A 23,645-nucleotide genomic window follows, 5' to 3' on the forward strand; every position below is an offset into this window, starting at 1 on the left:
AACAAAATCGTCCCCATTATAATGCTCAGTATTTCAGAACATGTACCTTTACACTCATATCTACCAATCAGTGAGACTGAAGGACAGGCTAGGTGGGCACAGCAACATCCAATCACGTCATACATTACATCATGTTTTCATAAATGATTTGTGTGTGTGCAGAGAGGCTCCTGTGGGGGGGGGGGTCTGTCAGTCAGTCATGGATAAATAGAGAGGCAGAGCTCAGAGTTTGTCAGAAGGCGGACCTGACAGGGTCACACACAGGACCAAGCAGGAGCAGGATGATCTCAGCATTTTGATATTTTACTACAAATGGAGGAACTTGAAGATGTTCAATACTGTTTTCAAGACAGAAATTCTTCTTGCAGAAAGGCTTTGCCATTGACTTCAATTCACTCAGCAATCTACTTATTTATCTCAGTGATTTCAGCAGTTACAGTATTTTTGAACGTACTGGTGATCATCTCCATCTCTCACTTCAAGCAGCTTCACACTCCAACCAACCTGCTCATCCTCTCTCTGGCTGTGTCAGATCTCCTGGTGGGATTGTTTGCGTTACCAGTAACGACTGTAGCAATAATGGAATCATGCTGGGGATTTGGGGAACATTTCTGTGTGTTTCAATTCTACATCACTTTTTTATGTACTTCTTTATCTCTGGGCAATTTGGTCTTGATATCTATTGACCGATATGTTGCTGTGTGTGATCCCTTATTGTACCACTCTAAAATAACAATAACAAGAACAATGTGTTGTATATCCATTACCTGGTGTTGTTGTATCATACACGATGCTGCTATTGTAAAAAACTTTGTAAATGTACAGGTACCGAGTAGGTGTTTGAAAGAATGTTTTATACTTGAAGAGTTCAATTGGGTTAATATCATTGACCTTGTACTTAAAATGGTTGTCCCATGCTCTATTATTATAACACTTTATATGAAAATCTTTGTGGTGGCCAGATCACAGGCCAGAAAGGTATTTTCAAAAGAGGCTGCCTGTGTGTTTGGTGTTCAAACTGTACAGGAAAATAAGTCTGAGAGAAAAGCAACAAAAACTCTTTCTATTGTTGTTTTCAACTATCTAATTTGTTGGACTCCATCGCTATTTGTTTTCTTTCTATCTTTTTTAGGTGAAAATGTATCATCATCCATCATTAGTTTTCTGCCACTTGTTAATTCCTTAATTAATCCAATAATTTATGCTTTCTTTTATCCATGGTTCAAAGTGACAGCTAAACTTATTATAACTCTGAAGGTTAGGTGTTCATAGTCCCTATGTTTTTATTCCCCAATTTGACAAACAGGTTTGAAATGGTTTTGTTATACAATTGTTGTAATTGCTTCTTTCATGTAACAATACTCTTTCATTACTTATCTCTGTTTTGTCATCATATATACATGTGGTGTTGATACAGAATGATTTGGTTGGATTGGAATGACTAGGAGAAGGCTTAAGAAGGTATAAGCTTGTTTTATAAAAGACATTGTAGTCAGTTTGGGTTGTATATTCCAAATACCAAAGTCTGTTGATGTTCCATGTTATTTAATGGTAAATAGTTTGTGCGTTTTCTGAAAGCACATTTTGTGGATGTCATAAGTAATTATAAGCTGAGTGTACAAAACATTAGGAACAACAACCTAATATTGAATTGCACCCTCTTTTGCCCTCAATACAGCCTGAATTTGTCAGGAAATGGACTCTACAAGATGTCGAAAGTGTTCCACAGGGATGCCAGCCCATATTGACTCCAATCCTTTGTGCTGTGGGTGACTGACCAATCTGGATACACAGGAAATTGTTGGGTGTGAAAAACACCGTTGCCCTTCTTGACACACTCAAAGCCAATTTCCCTGGCACCTAGTACCATATCGCTTTCAAAGGCACTTAAATATTTTGTCTTGCCCATTCACCCTGTGAATGGCACACATACACAATCCATGTCTTAATTGTTTTAAGGCTTAAAAATCCTTCTTTTACCTGTCTCCTCACCTTCATCTACAATGATTGAATTGGATTTAACAGGTGACATCAATAAGGGATTGTACTTTTCACCTGGATTCACCTGATCAGTCTATGTCATGTTCTGTACACTCAGTCTATATGTTGTTAAACATTACCCTCTAGTGGCTCATTTGGGACACAATGCCTTAAACAAGTACATTAAAGTTCAAATGTGCAATTCTTTATGATATCAGATAACATCCAAGTCTAACTCAATGGTGTACTGTGTAAGTAGTTGTAAAATGTAATAATATGAAATTGTGGGTAACACTTTATAATAATGTTCAGCATTAAACCATTTGTAATCATTTACAGTTTGTTGTGTGTTGGGAGCACTGGTTGAGAGAGCGCTGCAGTTGTAGGTAGGCTCTTTAGATTATCATTATGGAGACACCTATTTCCAGTCCTTTTTCCATTAAACATATGAACACGCTAGAACTGATAATGCAGCGACAAAGCACTGTACAAATACTTTAGGCGCTATAGAGGCTTTAGATATGTAAATTCGCTCAGAGATGGCTTAAAGTAAACTGTTTTCTAATGTGAACTTTTCTAAAGGGAAAACCGTATCAAACAGCTATCTAAGCAGCTCACCGATCGCTGCAGCTGTACACAGCCCATCTGTAAATAGCTCATCCAACTACCTACCTCAACCCCATATTGTTTTTATTTACTTTTTTTGCACACCATTATTTATACATGCACATCATCATCTGCACATCTATCACTCCAGTGTTAATTTGCTAAATTGTAATTAGTTCGCTACTATGGTCTATTTATTGCCTTACCTCCTTACACCATTCGCACACACTGTAAATATATTTTTTCTATTGTATTTGCCTGTACTTTTGTTTATCCCATCTGTGTTGTTGTTTTTTTGTCACACTGCTTTGCTTTATCTTGGCCAGGTTGCAGTTGTAAATGAGAAAATGTTCTCAACTGGCCTACCTGGTTAAATAAAGGTTAAATAAAAAATAAATAAATAAAAAAATCTTAGTCCTGTATTGACGCCTGTTTGATGGTTCGTCAGAGGGCATTGCGGGAATTCTTATAAGCTTCCGGGTTAGAGTCCCGCTCCTTGAAAGCAGCAGCTCTACCCTTTACCTCAGTGATGATGTTGCCTGTAATCCATGGCTTCTGGTTAAGGTATGTTCAAACGGTCACTGTGGGGACGACATCATCGATGCACTTATTGATGAAGTCAATGACTGATGTGGTGGACTCCTCAATACCATTGGAAGAATCCCAAAACATATTTCAGTCTGTGCTAGAAAAACAGTCCTGTAGCTTAGCATCTGCTTCGTCTGACCACTTTCTTATTGACCGAGTCACTGGTGCTTCCTGCTTTAGTTTTTAAGAGTAAGCAGGAATCAGGAGGATATAATTATGGTCAGATTTGTCAAATGGAGGGCGATGGAGAGCTTTGTACACTTCTCTGTGTGTGGAGTAAAGGTGGTCTTGTGTTTGTTGTTAATCTGGTTGCACGTTTAACATGCTGGTATAAATTGGATAAAACAGATTTAAGTTTCCCTGCATTAAAGTCCACGGCCACTAAGAGCGGCGCCTCTGGATGAGCGTTTTTCTGTTTGCTTATGGCAATGTACAGCTCATTGAATGTGGTCTTAGTGCCAGCATCGGTTTGTGGTGGTAAATAGACAGCTACAAAGAATATAGATGGAAACTCTATTGGTAAATAGTGTTGTCTACAGCTTATCATGAGATACTCTACCTCAGCTTTCCACATATTCTAAGTCAGAACCATCCAGAGTAGTTATGCTAGTTCGGCAGGCGGGTGCGGGCGGGCAGGTGCATGCAGCGATCGGTTAAAAAGCATGCATTTAGTTTTACTAGCATTTAAGAGCAGTTGTATGGCATTGTAGCATGGCATTGAAGCTAGTTTTGAGGTTTGTTAATTCCTTAATTAATCCAATAATTTAAAATGTGGTTATCCATGGTTCAAAGTGACAGCTAAACTTATTTTAACATGGTTGATGTTAAGGAATTCATATTTCCTAAGTTTTTATTCCCTAGTTTGACATAGTTAAATAAAACTGTTTTGTTGTTGTTATTGCTTCTTTCATGTAACAATATATTGACATTACCTTGCTCTGTGTTCTCATCATAGATACATGTGGTGTTGATACAGAATGATTTGTCCGGACTGGATTGGAATGACTGGGAAGAGCTAAAAGAAGGTATAAGCTTGTTTTACAAAATACATTGTAGTTATTTGGGGTTATATATTCCAAATACCAAAGTCTGTGGTTGTTCCATGTTATTTAATGATAAATAGTATGTAATAATTCTAAAAGTACATTTTGAGGATGTCATGGATCATACTGTATGTTGTTTAACTTTACCATCTGGTGGCTTAATTGGGACACAATGCCTTTAACAAGTGTTGAAATGTACAATACTGCATGATATCAGATAACTTCCAGGTCTCACTCAATGGTCTCTTGTAGTAGGTGATGGTAAAATGTAAGAATATGCAATTATGGGTAACACTTTATAATAACATTCAGTAATAAACCATTTAAGGGCATTTAAAGTTTGTTCACCAACGTTTGTTTATTAATCATTACTCCCACGTTTGTTAAATGTTAGCCTACTAGGTAATCTCACGTTTATAAATGACTTCTATATGTATTCATTATTAAACACACCATTGCAGACACAGTAGACACTTCAACCTCACCATACTGGTTATGAACACAACCACTAAACTCACTACATCACTGCTGCCAGGTCAGGGGTCACACCAGAGCAGTGCTCAGTTGCTGTTTTCTCTGAATGAAAATAGAGATTGGTAACACTTCATAATAACACTTTGTAATAAACAATTTATAATGGATTAGTAAAGTGAATAGTTCATTCGTCATTCATTTTTCATCCCAGATTCATTGTATTCAGCTAGTCTTTTAAACATTTATAAACAACTTCTATAGTATTTAATAATGATTCATAAGATCATTCATCAGATGTTTAATACATGTCCTTATAAACCATTTACTAATCATTAGTAAAGTCGTTTTGTAGTCTCTAAAGTGAGAACTATTCATACTTATAACCGAAAAGAGCTCCTTGAAATCAGGACAGCGATTACTCACCCGTACTGCAAGAAGATTTTTTTATTTAACAAGACAGACTCGAAGGATTGCTTCAGACACCCGACAAGGCCCAAATTCCCGAGATTTGCTTGAAAAAGAGATGGAGGTATCGGGGACATAGGTTGCCTTCTAAGGATCCGATGGCGAGTAGGTCATCTGTCTCTACCATCAGTCCTATTAGTCAAAGTTGAATAATTGGATAAAAAAATAGATGAACTATGATCATGGACATTTCAAACTGGAATATCTTATGTTTCACCTAGTCGTGGTTGAACGACAGCATGAATAACATACAGCTGGTGGGGTTTACACTGCATCGGCAAGATAGAACAGCCGCCTCTGGTAAGACAAGGGATGGCGGTCTGTGTATATTTCTAAACAGCAGCTGGTGCAAGAAATCTAATAGTAGAGAATTCTCAGGATTTTGCTCGCCTAAGGTAGAGTATCTCATGATAAGCTGTAGACAACACTATTTCGAAGCTGTCTATTTACCACCACAAACCGATGCTGGCACTAAGACCACATTCAATGAGCTGTACATTGCCATAAGCAAACAAAAAAACGCTCATCCAGAGGCGCCGCTCTTAGTGGCCATGGACTTTAATGCAGGGAAACTTAAATCTGTTTTATCTCATTTATACCAGCATGTTAAACGTGCAACCAGATTAATAAAAAACTCAAGACCACCTTTACTCCAAACACAGAGAAGTTTACAAAGCTCTCCATCGCCCTCCATTTGACAAATCTGACCATAATTCTATCCTCCTGATTCCTGCTTACTAATAAAAACTAAAGCAGGAAGCACCAGTGACTCGGTCAATAAAGTAGTGGTCAGTTGAAGCAGATGCTAAGCTACAAGACTGTTTTTCTAGCACAGACTGGAATATGTTCCGAGATTCTTCCGATGGCATTGAGGAATATATCACATCAGTCACTGGCTTCATCAATAAGTGCATCGATGACGTCGTCCCCGTAGTGACCGTTTGAACATAACTTAACCAGAAGCCATGGATTACAGGCAACATCTGCACTGAGGTAAAGGGTAGAGCTGCTGCTTTCAAGGAGCGGGACTCTAACCCGGAAGCTTATAAGAAATCCTGCAATGCCCTCTGACGAACCATCAAACTAAGATTTTTTATAGATTTAGATAGATTTAGATTTTTAATTTTAAATGTTTTAATTTAACCGTTATTTAACCAGGTAGGCCAGTTGAGAACATTTTCTCATTTACAACTGCAACCTGGCCAAGATTAAGCAAAGCAGTGAGACAAAAAACAACACAGATGGGATAAACAAAAGTACAGGCAAATACAATAGAAAAAATATATTTCCAGTGTGTGTGAATGGTGTAAGGAGGTAAGGCAATAAATAGGCCATAGTAGTGAAGTAATTACAATTTAGCAAATTAACACTGGAGTGATAGATGTGCAGATGATGATGTGCATGTATAAATAATGGTGTGCAAAAAAAGTAAATAAAAACAATATGGGGTTGCGGTAGGTAGTTGGATGAGCTATTTACAGATGGGCTGTGTACAGATGCAGCGATCGGTGAGCTGCTTAGATAGCTGTTTGATACGGTTTTCCCTTTAGAAAAGTTCACATTAGAAAACAGTTTACTTTAAGCCATCTCTGAGCGAATTTACATATCTAAAGCCTCTATAGCGCCTAAAGTATTTGTACAGTGCTTTGTCGCTACATTATCAGTTCTAGCGTGTTCATATGTTTAATGGAAAAAGGACTGGAAATAGGTGTCTCCATAATGATAATCTAAAGAGCCTACCTACAACTGCAGCGCTCTCTCAACCAGTGCTCCCAACACACATTCAGCCCTCCCGCCCTCACCCTCCCCACCCCCCACTCACAAACTAACTTATTCACTCACTCAGTAACAGCCTGCACACTGCTTGATAGTCAGCAGCATCAGGTCACAGTGAAACATATAACAAAATATATATAAAGACAAATACCATGGCGGCCGCAACATTAATTTGAATTGACTATTCTCAAAATGATCTAGAACATATCAATGGTTAGAGTATAAACACAAAACAACACAGAGGATGTTAAATGAAACATTTTATTCTGAAACAGTCACACTGTAGTGTGCTGAAGGAAGTCATGTGTTTATGGTCTATTTATTTATTTATGCAAAATGACTTCACTAATGCGTAGTAAACGGTTTATAATTACATTTATTGAACATCTTATAAACTTATGAATCATTATTATATACTTTAAAAGTTGTTTATAAATATGAGAATAACTACCTTACTAAAACAATGTGGGAGTAATGATACATAACTATTTACTCAACCATTCTAAATGCTTTAATAAAAGGTGTTATTATAAAGTGTCAGCAATCTCTATATACATTCAGAGTAAACAGCATCTGAAAGAGCTGCTCTGGTGTGACCCCTGACCTGGAAGCATTAATGTAGTGAGAGTAGTGGTAGTGTTCATAACCAGTGTGTTGAGGTTGAAGTGTCTGCTGTGGTCTCCTGCTCTGTTGTGTTTAATCATTACTGCATATAGTAGTTATTTATAAAAGTGAGAATAACTAGCTGACTAATATTTAACAAATGTGGGAGTAATGATGAATAAATGGTGAACAAACTGTAAATGTCTTACAAATGGTTTAACAATGAACAGTATTTTAAAGTGTTACCCACAATTTCATATTATTACATTTTACAACTACTTACACAGTACACCATTGAGTTAGACTTGGATGTTATCTGATATCATAAAGAATTGCACATTTCAACTTGAATGTACTTGTTTAAGGCATTGTGTCCCAAATGAGCCACTAGAGGGTAATGTTTAACAACATATAGACTGAGTGTACAGAACATGACATAGACTGATCAGGTGAATCCAGGTGAAAGGTACAATCCCTTATTGATGTCACCTGTTAAATCCAATTCAATCATTGTAGACGAAGGTGAGGAGACAGATAAAAGAAGGATTTTTAAGCCTTAAAACAATTAAGACATGGATTGTGTATGTGTGCCATTCACAGGGTGAATGGGCAAGACAACATATTTAAGTGCCTTTGAAAGGGGTATGGTACTAGGTGCCAGGGAAATTGGTGTTGATTGTGTCAAGAAGGGCAACGGTGTTTTTCACACCCAACAATTTCCTGTGCATCAAGATTGGTCAGTCACCCACAGCACAAAGGATTGGAGTCAATATGGGCCGGCATCCCTGTGGAACACTTTCAACATCTTGTAGATTCCATTTCCTGACAAATTCAGGTTGTATTGAGGGCAAAAGAGGGTGCAATTCAATATTAGGTTGTTGTCCCTAATGTTTTGTACACTCAGCTTATAATTACTTATGACATCCACAAAATGTGCTTTCAGAAAACGCACAAACTATTTACCATTAAATAACATGGCACTACCACAGGCGTTGGTATTTGGAATACAAGCTTATACCTTCTTAAGCCTTCTCCTAGTCATTCCAATCCACCCAAATCATTCTGTATCAACACCACATGGATCTATGATGACAACACAGAGATAAGTAATGAAAGAGTATTGTTACATGAAAGAAGCAATTACAACAATTGTACAACAAAACCATATCAAACCTGTTTGTCAAATTGGGGAATAAAAACATAGGGACTATGAACACCTAACCTTCAGAGTTATAATAAGTTTAGCTGTCACTTTGAACCATGGATAAAAGAAAGCATAAATTATTGGATTAATTAAGGAATTAACAAGTGGCAGAAAGCTGAGGATGAATGATGAAACATTTTCACCTAAAAAAGATAGAAAGAAAACAAATAGCGATGGAGTCCAACAAATGAGATAGTTGAAAACAACAATAGAAAGAGTTTTTGTTGCTTTTCTCTCAGACTTATTTTCCTGTACAGTTTGAACACCAAACACACAGGCAGCCTCTTTTGAAAATACCTTTCTGGCCTGTGATCTGGCCACCACAAAGATTTTCATATAAAGTGTTATAATAATAGAGCATGGGACAACCATTTTAAGTACAAGGTCAATGATATTAACCCAATTGAACTCTTCAAGTATAAAACATTCTTTCAAACACCTACTCGGTACCTGTACATTTACAAAGTTTTTTACAATAGCAGCATCGTGTATGATACAACAACACCAGGTAAAGGATATACAACACATTGTTCTTGTTATTGTTATTTTAGAGTGGTACAATAAGGGATCACACACAGCAACATAGCGGTCAATAGATATCAAGACCAAATTGCCCAGAGATAAAGAAGTACATAAACAAGTGATGTAGAATTGAAACACACAGAAATGTTCCCCAAATCCCCAGCATGATTCCATTATTGCTACCGTCGTTACTGGTAACGCAAACAATCCCACCAGGAGATCTGACACAGCCAGAGAGAGGATGAGCAGGTTGGTTGGAGTGTGGAGCTGCTTGAAGTGAGAGATGGAGATGATCACCAGTACGTTCAAAAATACTGTAACTGCTGAAATTTTTTATTTATTTCACCTTTATTTAACCAGGTAAGCAAGTTGAGAACAAGTTCTCATTTACAATTGCGACCTGGCCAAGATAAAGCAAAGCAGTTCGACACATACAACGACACAGAGTTACACATGGAGTAAAACAAACATACAGTCAATAATACAGTAAAAAAAAACAAGTCTATATACAATGTGAGCGAATTAGGTGAGAAGGGAGGTAAAGGCAAAAAAGGCCATGGTGGCAAAGTAAATACAATATAGCAAGTAAAACACTGGAATGGTAGTATTGCAATGGAAGAATGTGCAAAGTAGAAATAAAAATAATGGGGTGCAAAGGAGCAAAATAAATAAATAAATTAAATACAGTTAGGAAAAGAGGTAGTTGTTTGGGCTAAATTATAGGTGGGCTATGTACAGGTGCAGTAATCTGTAAGATGCTCTGACAGTTGGTGTTTAAAGCTAGTGAGGGAGATAAGTGTTTCCAATTTAAGAGATTTTTGTAGTTCGTTCCAGTCATTGGCAGCAGAGAACTGGAAGGAGAGGCGGCCAAAGAAAGAATTGGTTTTGGGGGTGACTAGAGAGATATACCTGCTGGAGCGTGTGCTACAGGTGGGAGATGCTATGGTGACCAGCGAGCTGAGATAAGGGGGACTTTACCTAGCAGGGTCTTGTAGATGACATGGAGCCAGTGGGTTTGGCGACGAGTATGAAGCGGGCCAGCCAACGAGAGCGTACAGGTCGCAATGGTGGGTAGTATATGGGGCTTTGGTGACAAAACGGATAGCACTGTGATAGACTGCATCCAATTTGTTGAGTAGGGTATTGGAGGCTATTTTGTAAATGACATCGCCAAAGTCGAGGATTGGTAGGATGGTCAATTTTACAAGGGTATGTTTGGCAGCATGAGTGAAGGATGCTTTGTTGCGAAATAGGAAGCCAATTCTAGATTTAACTTTGGATTGGAGATGTTTGATATGGGTCTGGAAGGAGAGTTTACAGTCTAACCAGACACCTAAGTATTTGTAGTTGTCCACGTATTCTAAGTCAGAGCCGTCCAGAGTAGTGATGTTGGACAGGCGGGTAGGTGCAGGTAGCGATCGGTTGAAGAGCATGCATTTAGTTTTACTTGTATTTAAGAGCAATTGGAGGCCACGGAAGGAGAGTTGTATGGCATTGAAGCTTGCCTGGAGGGTTGTTAACACAGTGTCCAAAGAAGGGCCGGAAGTATACAGAATGGTGTCGTCTGCGTAGAGGTGGATCAGAGACTCACCAGCAGCAAGAGCAACATCATTGATGTATACAGAGAAGAGAGTCGGTCCAAGAATTGAACCCTGTGGCACCCCCATAGAGACTGCCAGAGGTCCGGACAGCAGACCCTCCGATTTGACACACTGAACTCTATCAGAGAAGTAGTTGGTGAACCAGGCGAGGCAATCATTTGAGAAACCAAGGCTGTCGAGTCTGCCGATAAGGATGTGGTGGTTGACAGAGTCGAAAGCCTTGGCCAGATCAATGAATACGGCTGCACAGTAATGTTTCTTATCGATGGCGGTTAAGATATCGTTTAGGACCTTGAGCGTGGCTGAGGTGCACCCATGACCAGCTCTGAAACCAGATTGCATAGCAGAGAAGGTATGGTGAGATTCGAAATGGTCGGTAATCTGTTTGTTGACTTGGCTTTCGAAGACCTTAGAAAGGCATGGTAGGATAGATATAGGTCTGTAGCAGTTTGGGTCAAGAGTGTCCCCCTTTGAAGGGGGATGACCGCAGCTGCTTTCCAATCTTTGGGAATCTCAGATGACAAGAAAGAGAGGTTGAACAGGCTAGTAATAGGGGTGGCAACAATTTCGGCAGATAATTTTAGAAAGAAAGGGTCCAGATTGTCTAGCCCGGCTGATTTGTAGGGGTCCAGATTTTTCAGCTCTTTCAGAACTTCAGCTGAATGGATTTGGGAGAAGGAGAAATGGGGAAGGCTTGGGCGAGTTGCTGTTGGGGGTGCAGTGCTGTTGACCGGGGTAGGAGTTGCCAGGTGGAAAGCATGGCCAGCCGTAGAAAAATGCTTATTGAAATTCTCAATTATGGTGGATTTATCAGTGGTGACAGTGTTTCCTATCTTCAGTGCAGTGGGCAGCTGGGAGGAGGTGTTCTTATTCTCCATGGACTTTACAGTGTCCCAGAACTTTTTAGAGTTAGTGTTGCAGGAAGCAAATTTCTGCTTGAAAAAGCTAGCCTTGGCTTTTCTAACTGCCTGTGTATAACGGTTTCTAGCTTCCCTGAACAGCTGCATATCACGGGGGCTGTTCGATGCTAATGCAGAACGCCATAGGATGTTTTTGTGTTGGTTAAGGGCAGTCAGGTCTGGGGAGAACCAAGGGCTATATCTGTTCCTGGTTCTAATTTTCTTGAATGGGGCATGTTTATTTAAGATTGTTAGGAAGGCATTTTAAAAAATATCCAGGCATCCTCTACTGACGGGATGAGATCAATATCCTTCCAGGACACCCCGGCCAGGTCGATTAGAAAGGCCTGCTCGCTGAAGTGTTTCAGGAGCGTTTTACAGTGATGAGTGGAGGTCGTTTGACCGCTGACCCATTACGGATGCAGGCAATGAGGCAGTGATCGCTGAGATCTTGGTTGAAGACAGCAGAGGTGTATTTAGAGGGGAAGTTGGTTAGGATGATATCTATGAGGGTGCCCGTGTTTAAGGCTTTGGGGGTACCTGGTAGGTTCATTGATAATTTGTGTGAGATTGAGGGCATCAAGTTTAGATTGTAGGATGGCTGGGGTGTTAAGCATGTTCCAGTTTAGGTCGCCTAGCAGCACGAGCTCTGAAGATAGATGGGGGCAATCAGTTCACATATGGTGTCCAGAGCACAGCTGGGAGCAGAGGGTGGTCTATAGCAGGCGGCAACGGTGAGAGACTTGTTTTTAGAGAGGTGGATTTTTAAAAGTAGAAGTTCAAATTGTTTGGGTACAGACCTGGATAGTAGGACAGAACTCTGCAGGCTATCTTTGCAGTAGATTGCAACACCGCCCCCTTTAGCAGTTCTATCTTGTCTGAAAATGTTGTAGTTTGGAATTAAAATTTCTGAATTTTTGGTGGTCTTCCTAAGCCAGGATTCAGACACAGCTAGAACATCCGGGTTGGCAGAGTGTGCTAAAGCAGTGAAAAGAACAAACTTAGGGAGGAGGCTTCTAATGTTAACATGCATGAAACCAAGGCTATTACGGTTACAGAAGTCATCAAAGAGAGCGCCTGGGGAATAGGAGTGGAGCTAGGCACTGCAGGGCCTGGATTCACCTCTACATCGCCAGAGGAACATAGGAGGAGAAGAATAAGGGTACGGCTAAAAGCAATAAGAATTGGTCGTCTAGAACGTCTGGAACAGAGAGTAAAAGGAGGTTTCTGGGGGCGATAAAATAGCATCAAGGTATAATGTACAGACAAAGGTATGGTAGGATGTGAGTACAGTGGAGGTAAACCTAGGTATTGAGTGATGAAGAGAGATATTGTCTCTAGAAACATTGAAACCAGGAGATGTCATTGCATGTGTGGGTGGTGGAAATAATAAGTTGGATAAGGTATAGTGAGCAGGACTAGAGGCTCTGTAGTGAAATAAGCCAATAAACACTAACCAGAACAGCAATGGACAAGACATATTGACATTAAGGAGAGGCATCCTTAGTCGAGTGATCAAAAGGGTCCAGGGAGTGGAGAGGTTGGTTTGGGGTCACGGCGATTTAGACAGCTAGCCAGGACATCGGTAGCAAGCTAGCATAGGATGGAGGTCTGTTGTTAGCCACCTCTTGCGTTCCGTCAGTAGATTAGTGGAGTTCCGTGTTGTAGAGGGATTAGTCCAAATCACACAACAACAAAAAAATAAAAACAATAGATATAGTTATAGAGGCCCAAGAAGAAACATGTTAATAATAAAAATAAATAAATTGTCCGATTGTCTATTCTGAGAGCATCCGGTAAGACAGCTAACGGTTAGCAGGCCGCAGATGGGCATTCAGGTAACGTCGCGACGGAGGAGCCAGCCGGATCTCCTTCGGGTAGATAACGTCGGCAGTCCAGTTGTGAGGGCCCGGAGGGGCTCCGTGTAGGCAGTAAAACGGGTCCGGATAGGTGACTGCAGCCCAGGAGTGATTGACGGAGCTCAGGAGTGGTTGACGGAGCTCGCTAGCTCCGGAGTAATTGATGTTTGCTCCGGAATCGACGAAAGCAGATAGACACACGGATAGCAGCCAGCTAGCTGTGAGATCCGGGAGTGAATGTCCAGAGAGCAGTTGAAATCCAGGGACATGGAGAGAAAAAAAAAAAAAAAAAAAAAAAAAAAAAAAAATCGGTCCGGTATGTTCCGTTCCGAGCCGCGCTGCGCCGTACAAAACTGGCGATAGATTTTCGAGTTAAAGGATAGCTAATGACCACAAACCGTGGTTAGCTGAATACGAACGAGTTGCCAGTAAAGAAGCTAACTAGCTTCTGGCTAGCTTCTTGGAGGATTGCAGATTTGATTGCAGATTTGAGGTAAATAATACGTATTTATACATATCAATTGGTGAGGCAGGTTGCAGGAGAGTGTATTGAAGATGAGTTGATGGAAAATAAAAATAAAATGTATGTGAAAAAAAAGTTGTAAATATATATATATACACGACACGACAAGACGAGGACAAAAGACGTCTGAACTGCTATGCCATCTTGGAAATAAGATAAGAAATCAACGAGATAAATAAGTAGATTGCTGAGTGAATTGAAGTCAATGGCAAAGCCTTTCTGCAAGAAGAATTTCTGTCTTGAAAACAGTATTGAACATCTTCAAGTTCCTCCATTTGTAGTAAAATATCAAAATGCTGAGATCATCCTGCTCCTGCTTGGTCCTGTCTGTGACCCTGTCAGGTCCGCCTTCTGACAAACTCTGAGCTCTGCCTCTCTATTTATCCATGACTGACTGACAGACCCCCCCCACACACAGGAGCCTCTCTGCACACACACAAACACACACAAATCATTTATGAAAACATGATGTATTGTATGACGTGATTGGATGTTGCTGTGCCCACCTAGCCTGTCCTTCAGTCTCACTGAGTGTTAGATATGAGTGTAAAGGTACATGTTCTGAAATACTGAGCATTATAATGGGGACGATTTTGTTCTCCTATTTCCACAATGTTTTATTAATAGCCAGGGATGTGAATTTAAAATGATGTAAATCATGTTTATTTCATTTATAATTGGGCTGATTCCAAAAAATACATTTTTAAGTAGGTTAGAAGCAGGACAGTGAGACAGAGTCTGGGTCAGACAGTCAGGCAGGCAGGCCCTACCTGGACCTTTGCCTCTTCTCAGTGGGAGGAGTCTGGAGTTTCATCTCTCTCCAGTCCCCAGAGGGAACCAAACTTACAGCCTGACCTGGTCAAGAGGGCAGAGGAGGGAGTGGAAGTCATCCTAGATGACGCAGTGTGGAGGAAGACCTCAGCAATACTGCACAGAGTCAAACCGAGCAGGAGCACATACAGGATGTGAGCATAGACCCTGATCAGTTTTGACATTTTTTCTTTTGTTTCCCACACAATGAAGAAGGTTGAGATGGGATGCATTGACAGCAACTTATCCACATATTTCATGGTACGTTACTGAATAGAAAAAATAGCATATTGTCATGACTGTGCTGATCAGGTCAGGTTACAGGAGACCACAACCCTACAGATTATCTCTCAACCCCCAACAGAGGAGGAGAGATCTAGGGGTCTGAAGACGTGGGGGGTTTTAAGACGCCTCACACGCATGTTAAATATTAGGCCACAGACAAATTCCTTTGGTCCTGTTACTATGGAGAACCAGCCTCAGAAAATTAAACATGAAATAAAGGGACTTTGGCACAATGGCTTCCGTCAGCCACAATGGTGGTCATGACGATAGAGGGAATATGAAAATGTATGTATTTTTTATTTTTTATTGAAGGTTAATAGATGACGTTATTACGAAAACATTGTACGTTGTATGGAAAATGTCCAATTCAAAGAGAATGTTTTGGTAAAGATGAAATGTGAAGTTAGTTGTCTAAAATTGGATTTGAGTCTAATCTAGACCTTGCCCATAACTTGGTACGCCCAGAGAAGTGCCCTAAAGGCAGTTCTACCCACTTCTGACCCGAGGGTATAAAACCTGTGCGTGAAGAATTTACAGATAAGACTACGTGACCCAAGCTGCAGCCGAGGTCTAAAAAAGTCAACAAACCCAAAACGCAACACAAGTTTGAAGACAAAGAAATATTTTTCTACCCAAGCTACGGATGAGTAGCTGTATCTAAGCGGGTTAATTCAAGTCAAACCCCCTAGCCTCCACTCCACTCCTCATCAATCGGGGTATCTACACTGTTTCATTCCAACGCTGTGAGCTCTGAGCTACAGAGCTGTCTGTCCTCAGAAGAGCCCTTCCAGAGCAAGGGCGAGGGAACAGACTCCTAAGCCAAAAGGACACTGACCTCGTGAGGACAACCAACGAGTTGCACTGGGGAAGTGCGTCATTGAGCAGCCTGAACGGTCCACGCGGAGAACACACGGAGACCTTGCGTAATTGCATCATTATATTCTGACCCATAAGAGCGGCAGTTTGGGTCAAGGCTAGGGTTAGAATAAGCATAGCTGACAAATTCACCCAAAGGTATATTTCTCTCGTGTACTTTCTCTCTTTTTCTCTCTCTTTTAAATCCCCATTTTGGGTAACACGCGTCATAGTGTGTTGGCCCGTTATACTAAGTTCTAATCAATAGCCTAGAATGTGGTTTTGTGTATGTATATATTTTATCATCATTTTAGCTTTCTAATAAAAAATACTCAACTAAGATTGGTGTGGTACGAACTCAATTGGTGAGACCCGGGTCCGAACTCATTGGTGAGACCCGGGTCCGAACTCATTGGTGAGACCCGGGTCCTTGCAGATTCCCGGATTATGCGACGTTCAGAACGAGACTGCAGAGGTAACTGGTTAATGTTGTAAAATCGATATTCTGATATTCTTTGAGTTAATTTGGGAAATAGGAAATCAATAAAACTAATTAACCCATGGTACCCCAGGTTAATGAGTTAATAATTGCTTGATTAAGTTAATCACACAATTAGAAACCTTGTTCGATGTTCGATGAGCAACAGTCGTCACATTAACTAATTCAACGTCACAACATATTGGCGCCCCCTGGTGAGGAATCTAAGATATGACTAGGCCGCACTGTTGGGTTAATTCCATACCAATTGTGTAGCAAGATACATATATGCCATTAATAGCTGTAGGCAGGACTAGTGCGGGAGAGAAGCGTGTGTGTGTGACGTTCAATTTCACCCAGATACTGGTCAAGAGAGTACCACCCCTGTTGTATTTCTGATGAAAGCCAGTGGGTAAGGGGGGTCTACTGAATGCTACGAGCTAGGGCATAAGTACCAGCCGATGCAGGTAGTCGGGCCCAACTTAGTGTTATTTCTGTCGATCGCTTTCAGGGGCGACCTGACTCGGTCATAAGCAATTCCTAGAGCAGAGGACATATGAGCCAGCCATTATAAGGGTTGAACGTGAGACGTCACCTAGTGAACCCGTTCCCTTGTTGGAGGGAACTTCCCTTGTGCGGTGAGGTGGAAACCCAGCGCAAGAAAGCATTGCTCCAGATGCTAAGCTAACAAAGGGGAGCAGACATTTTTGTTTTCCCCTTTGTTCATAGTGAATTCCCAGGCGGGAATCCTGTGTGATCTCAGCTGGTGCTATCAGTAACCTCTGGCGACGAATCGCCAGGCATTTTTCGTGAAATAATTCAGGTAACGCTGTAGGATATCAAACAAGTCTCAACTGATTAGATAATATTGTCTTTCAATTTTATACATACATTAAATTGATACACTACCTTTCCAGGTTGGTTATTGGAATAATACACAAACTAATGTGTTCTAACCAATGAGACATCATTAAACTGTTCCCCATTAACTTAGATATAGCAACTATTTCAAGTTAATTGAAGCTAATTCCTGTAGCCTATACGGGGTTGACTAATCATTCAAATTGATTAATACATTTAATCTGTTTTACCAGCTTAATGACCTTTTTACAGTATTGTGAAATTCTACCTTCACTGGTACCTGGTCGATTTTAGCTTGTGTTAACAGTAACCTCTGGTGGTGAAGAATCACCAGTAATTATTTTTAAATAATCTTACCAGTCTCAACTGATTGGATATCATTGGCTCATTCAATGTAATAAATACATTCAATTGCTACATTACCTTTCCAGGTTGATTATTGGAATAATACGCAAATGAATGTCTTCTAACCAATGAGACATAGTTCAACTTTTCAATGTTAACTTAGAGATAGCAACTCTTTCAGGTGAATTAAAGTCACAATTCCCAAATAGCCTATACAGGTTAGATTTATCATTAAAATTAATTTAATCAATTAAATCGGTTTTGGCAAGTTCAGTAATAACCAACTCACATTACTGACCCAGTCTTGATGATTCATTGACATTTACAAACTGAGTTAAAGCGTGTTTGCAGCCTCCAACTCAAAAACCCAAACATGACATAAATTGAAATAACTGATAATCATAACAATGAGCAATCCATCAAATGGGTTTCCACCCATTTCCCCTCTAATCAGTGGATCTTCACTCACGGAAAGATTGATCGCTGACCTCAGCAACAATGCAAATCCTAACTATGCCGAGGGGCTGGAAATGTTCGAATTCGATGCCATAAACAAGAAAAATGCAGACATTGCGACAGATGCTCTTCAAAATAGACTATCAGGCCTGGTAAAGGTTCTCTCCAGTTTAGCCCTCAACTATGCCCACCAGCAGAGATGGACAGTGCACCAGTACCTCAGGGCCCAGCAGAGGCACGAGCAGGAAGCTGGGGAGTTCAAGGCACAGGTGGAGAGAACCAGGGAGCTGGCATCAAAAGCCGGAAAGGTTAAGCTACTGCTAGACGAGGAACTGTGTGAGAGGACAGATAAATTGGAAGATCTGTCTAACACTTATAACAAAGAACGCAAACAAACTCTTGACCAAGTCCGTATTCTAAAGGAACAACTTATTTTAGCCAAAATTAAATACGATGAAGTCCACGCAAAACTAGATGAATCTAACGAGCTAGCTAAAAACCAGGGTGAGCAACTTAATGCCCTGCAAACGGTTGTGAATGAAACCACTCAAAGCAATAATGCTCTATTCCAAAAGCTGCAAACCAAAGATGATCAGTTAATGAACACAATGACCAAGTTGGAGGACAAAACAGCAGAACTCATTGAAGTCGCTGATTTAATGAAGGATGAGAAAGACCAGGTGAGAAAGTTGGAAAATGTGACCTCTAAATAAAGGAGGACATCGCATCACTGGATCTCTCACTCCACACTCGAGACCTCTCCCTGCAAACCATGACAGATAGGTATGAGGCCGAGCGGAGCAAGGGCGACACCTACGTGTCTAAAATAAACACCCTCAACTCCCAGGTGGACTCTGCGATGCAGCAGAACATCACCCTTAGGTATCATCTGGAGGAACTCCAGAACAGTCACACGCTATCACGGGACAACCAAACCAAGCAGCCTAGCTCACATCCGGAGCTCAGAGTCCGAGGGAATGTAAATGACAGGAGATTTCAGCCTCTTTCTCTTGGCCATTCATCCCACAGTGAATTGGGGCCAAATTATCCCTTCAACAAATGTTTCATTTCAACTTTATAATAAGGTTGGTAGCAACATAAAAAATTGTTATGGACATTTGTTGCAGGTCAAGCCGACTACAAAATCCACAATGCAATGTTCTCTGTAGGTAGCTTGCTAGCAGACGGAGCTACACACAATAATACCGCAATAATAAGTCAATATAAACATGTAAAGTAGCTAGTTTGTCACACCCTGATCTGTTTCACCTCTCTTTGTGATCATCTCCACCCCCCTCCAAGTGTCGCCCATCTTCCCCATTATCCCCTGGGTGTTTATACCTGTGTTCTATGTTTGTCTGTTGCCAGTTCGATTTGTTTCGTCAAGGCTACCAGCGTTTTCGCCTCTGTTCCTGTCTCTCGGTTGATCCTGTTTTCTAGTTCTCCCGTTGTTGACCATTCTGTCTGCCCTGACACTGAGCCCTGCCTGCCATCCTGTACCTTCACCCCACCTATCTGGATTGCTGACCTCTGCCTACCCTGACCATGGGCCTGCCTGCCATCCTGCATGCCCCACCTATCAAATCTCCACTTTAATCATTAAAAATGGTTTATATACCCTACATTACTCAACTCATTCGTATATACCGTACTCTATACCATCTACATCATCTTGCCTATGCCGCACAGCCATCACTCATCCATATATTTATATGTACATATTCTTATTCATTCCTTTACACTTGTGTGTATAAGGTAGTTGTTGTGAAATTGTTAGATTACTTGTTAAATATTACTGCACGGTCAGAACTAGAAGCACAAGCATTTCACTTCACTCGCATCAATTTCTGCTAACCATGTGTATGTGACATATAACATTTGATTTGATCTGGATTACTGACCCCTGCCTGCCCTTGACCTGTCTTTTGCCTGCCCCTGTTGGATTAATAAACTGTTGTTACTTCAACATTGTCGTCATCTGGGTCTTACCTGAAAGGTGATAAATCAATTGTGTTGTGACAAGGTAGGGGTGGTTTACAGAAGATGGCACCAGTTGTTATTAAAAGACCAAGTCCACATTATGGCAAGAACAGCTCAAATTATTAAAGAGACACGGAGACAGTCCATGATTACGTCCAGTCTTAAGGTTGCCTATAAAATAACACCTATAATAGTAATAAAAAATGCACTTCGTCATATATTATGTCAAAAGTTTTCTGAAAATGGGGGAAACATGGTCGAAGGACCTGGATAAATTGTAATGTAAGAAAACCAACATCACCTGAAAATGCATACATATAATACATATGCAATTGACATCATTTATTAAAATGTGTAATTTGTCCTCATTTAGTAATGCTTACCTACCTACAGTATCAAAGCCATTGAAGCAGACCTAAAGTATTTTTTTATATTGTTGAGATGAGTAAAAATGTTATGCAAATTGCCATTCTAATATGGCATTGCTGGTATGACCCTCATGACTTCTCAACTGCCTGGTAGAGTTTGGATATTTCCAAAACAAACATTGAGTAAAAAATATATATATATATATTGGATATTCCTATTTGAGGTATTAGTAACAGGAATTGAAGATGAAATAAAGAATTTCAACATGTTTTTCAAGAAGAGACAGTTGAAGGTATAAAGAACCATGATTGAAAGGTTCTAATTGAAATTTGAAGAAGTGATAAGTATTTGGACAACTTGACTTGTAGTGTAGGTAGTAACCCTTTTACATGTAATGTTCAGTGAAATTACGTATTTAAATTTAGGTTTCCCTTACCCTGTAAGCAGTCTATGAACTGCTCTAGTAACTGCAATCCACACTTTGGTTTTGTAGACAAGTCACTGCCAACAAAAGCAAATGTTAGCATTTTCAGAAGAAAAAGAAACATGATTTCCTTCAACATTACTACAACAGTGTTGTTTTGGAGTAAAAAGATCAATTTGTTTATTTTAATAACATCCTTCGTGTTGTGTGCTTATTGTTTAACCATTGATATGTTCTAGGTCATTTTAATACCATAAGGAACATCAGGTACTGCTGCAATGTCTACCAATGGCATGTCCATCTTTTTGTAAGAAATTACACTGCTTACTCAAAACATGTATAAAGTATAAAGGACATATGAATAGTCCTCACTTCAGATTAGGAACTGCAAAATTACTTTACTAATGATTAGTAAATGGTTTATAAGGACATGTATTAAACATCTGATGAATGATCTTATGAATCACTATTAAATACTATAGAAGTTGTTTATTAATGTGTGAATAACTAGCTTACCAAAACAAGTATGGGAGTAATGATAAATGAATGAGTAAACTATTTTACTAATCCATTATAAATTCTTTAGTATGATACCCAAGCATCTGAGAGAGCTGTTCTGCCTCGGTAGTGAGAGTAGGGGTAGTGAGAGCAGTGACAGTAGTGAACCTACCCAGTAGGTGATGTAGTGAGAGTAGTGGTAGAGTTCATACCCAGTATGTTGAGGTTGAAGTGTCTGCTACAGTCTCCTGGGCTGTTGTGTTTAATAATTATTGCATATAGTAGTTATTTATACATGTTAGAATACCTAGCTGACTAACATTTAACAAATGCTAATAATAGATGGTGAAGAAACCCTAAATAGCTTACAAATGTTTTATTACAAAACATTATGAAGTGGTACACATAAATGCATATTGTTACATTTTACTGTTAACTACTTACACAATACACAATTTAGATAGACCTGGACATTTTCTGATAACATGCAGTATTGTACATATCAACTTTACTGGACCTGTTGAAGGTGGTGTGTCCCAATTGCGCCACTAGAGGGTAATGCTAGACAATATACAGTATGTATGACATCCTCAAAATGTACTGTTGGTATTTAATAGGATCCCCATTATCTAATGCAAATGCTCAGCTAATCTTGCTGGGGTCCACATTAAATAACATTGAACAACAGACTATTTGGACTATACAACCGAAAAATGACTACAATGTCATTTATTAAACAATTGTATGCCTTTTTTATGCTTTCTCTAAGTCATTCCAATCCAATCCAATCCAGCCAAATAATTCTGTATCAATGCATGTATCTATGATGACAACACTGAACTATGAAAATCTTAACTTCAGAGTTAAAATGTTAAAATGTTTAAATGTAATTTTGAACCATGGATAAAATAAGGCATAAATGATTGGATTAATTAAGGAGTTAACAAGTGGCAAAAAGCTGATGATAAACAATAAAAAATCTTCAATTAAAAAAGAAAGAAAGAAAACAAAAAGAAATGGAATCCAACAAATGAAATAGTTGAAAACAACAATAGACAGAGTCTTTGTTGCTTTTCTCTCAGACTTATTTGCCTGTACAGTTTTAACACCAGACACACTAGCAGCCTCTTTTGAAAATACCTTTCTGGCCTGTGATCTGGCCACCACAAAGATTTTCATATAAAGTGTTATAATAATAGAGCACGGGACAACCATTGTAATTGCAATGTCAATTAACGTAACCCAATTTAAACGTTCTAAAATAACACATTCTGTTAAACACCTACTGGGTACCTGTACATTTACAAAGTTTTTTATAATAGCAGCACGGTATATGATACAACAACACCAGGTAATGGATATACAACACGTCATTCTTGTTGTTGTTATTTTAGAGTGGTACAGTAAGGGATCACACACAGCAACATAGCGGTCAATAGATATCAAGACCAAATTGCCCAGAGATAAAAAAGTACATAAATAAGTAATGTAGAATTGAAACACACAGAAATATTCCCCAAATCCCCAGCATGGTTCCATTATTGCTACAGTCGTTACTGGTATCACAATCAGTCCCACCAGGAGATCTGACACAGCCAGAGAGAGGATGAGCAGGTTGGTTGGAGTGTGGAGCTGTTTGAAGTGAGAGATGGAGATGATCACCAGTAGGTTCAAAAATACTGTAACTGCTGAAATCAACGAGAAGAAGATGTACAGTGTTATGTAGATAGATGTCGATAGCAAAGCCTTTCTGCAAGAAGAGTTTCTGTCTTGAAAACAGTATTGAACATCTTCATGTTCCTCCATTTGTAATAAAGGGTAGAAATGCCGAGCTCCTGCTCCTTCTTGGTCCTGTGTGTGACCAAACTCTGAGCTCTGCCTCTCTATTTATCCCTGAATAGCTGACAACCACTCCCCTCCACGGAGTCTCTCTGCACACACAATAGAGCACAGAAATAAATAAAAAACTGTTGGATGAACAAATCAGTTGTGAAAGCATGACGTAATGTTTGACAGTATTGGATGTTGCTGTGCCCACCTAGCCTGTCCTTCAACCTTACTGATAGTTAGAGATGAGAGAAAAGGTACATTTTCATTCAAATCAAATAAAAAAATAGTTTGTCCCATGCGCCAAACAGGTG

General features: G+C 39.7%; 3 protein-coding genes across 3 annotated transcripts; 1 reads left to right on the forward strand and 2 right to left on the reverse strand.

The window, feature by feature from the left end:
- Nucleotides 1-256: 256 nt before the first annotated feature.
- LOC135568302 (trace amine-associated receptor 13c-like) lies at nt 257-2,319 on the forward strand. Its single transcript, XM_065015188.1, has one exon. It carries the CDS (start codon nt 313-315, stop codon nt 1,270-1,272), a length of 960 nt encoding a protein of 319 aa, XP_064871260.1. The 5' UTR covers nt 257-312; the 3' UTR covers nt 1,273-2,319.
- A 6,332-nt stretch (nt 2,320-8,651) lies between these two features.
- On the reverse strand, nt 8,652-16,171 carry LOC135568304 (trace amine-associated receptor 13c-like). Its single transcript, XM_065015190.1, has 3 exons — nt 16,074-16,171; nt 14,991-15,070; nt 8,652-9,584 (listed from the first exon to the last, which is right to left on the reverse strand). Exons 1-3 carry the CDS (start codon nt 16,169-16,171, stop codon nt 8,743-8,745), a joined length of 1,020 nt encoding a protein of 339 aa, XP_064871262.1. The 3' UTR covers nt 8,652-8,742.
- Nucleotides 16,172-22,344: 6,173 nt separating this feature from the next.
- On the reverse strand, nt 22,345-23,310 carry LOC135568303 (trace amine-associated receptor 6-like). Its single transcript, XM_065015189.1, has one exon. The coding sequence runs from the start codon at nt 23,308-23,310 to the stop codon at nt 22,345-22,347; it is 966 nt and encodes a 321-aa protein (XP_064871261.1).
- Nucleotides 23,311-23,645: the final 335 nt, after the last annotated feature.

Source organism: Oncorhynchus nerka, unplaced genomic scaffold, assembly GCF_034236695.1.
Source record: "Oncorhynchus nerka isolate Pitt River unplaced genomic scaffold, Oner_Uvic_2.0 unplaced_scaffold_1629, whole genome shotgun sequence".
Classification (NCBI taxonomy): Eukaryota; Metazoa; Chordata; class Actinopteri; order Salmoniformes; family Salmonidae; genus Oncorhynchus; species Oncorhynchus nerka.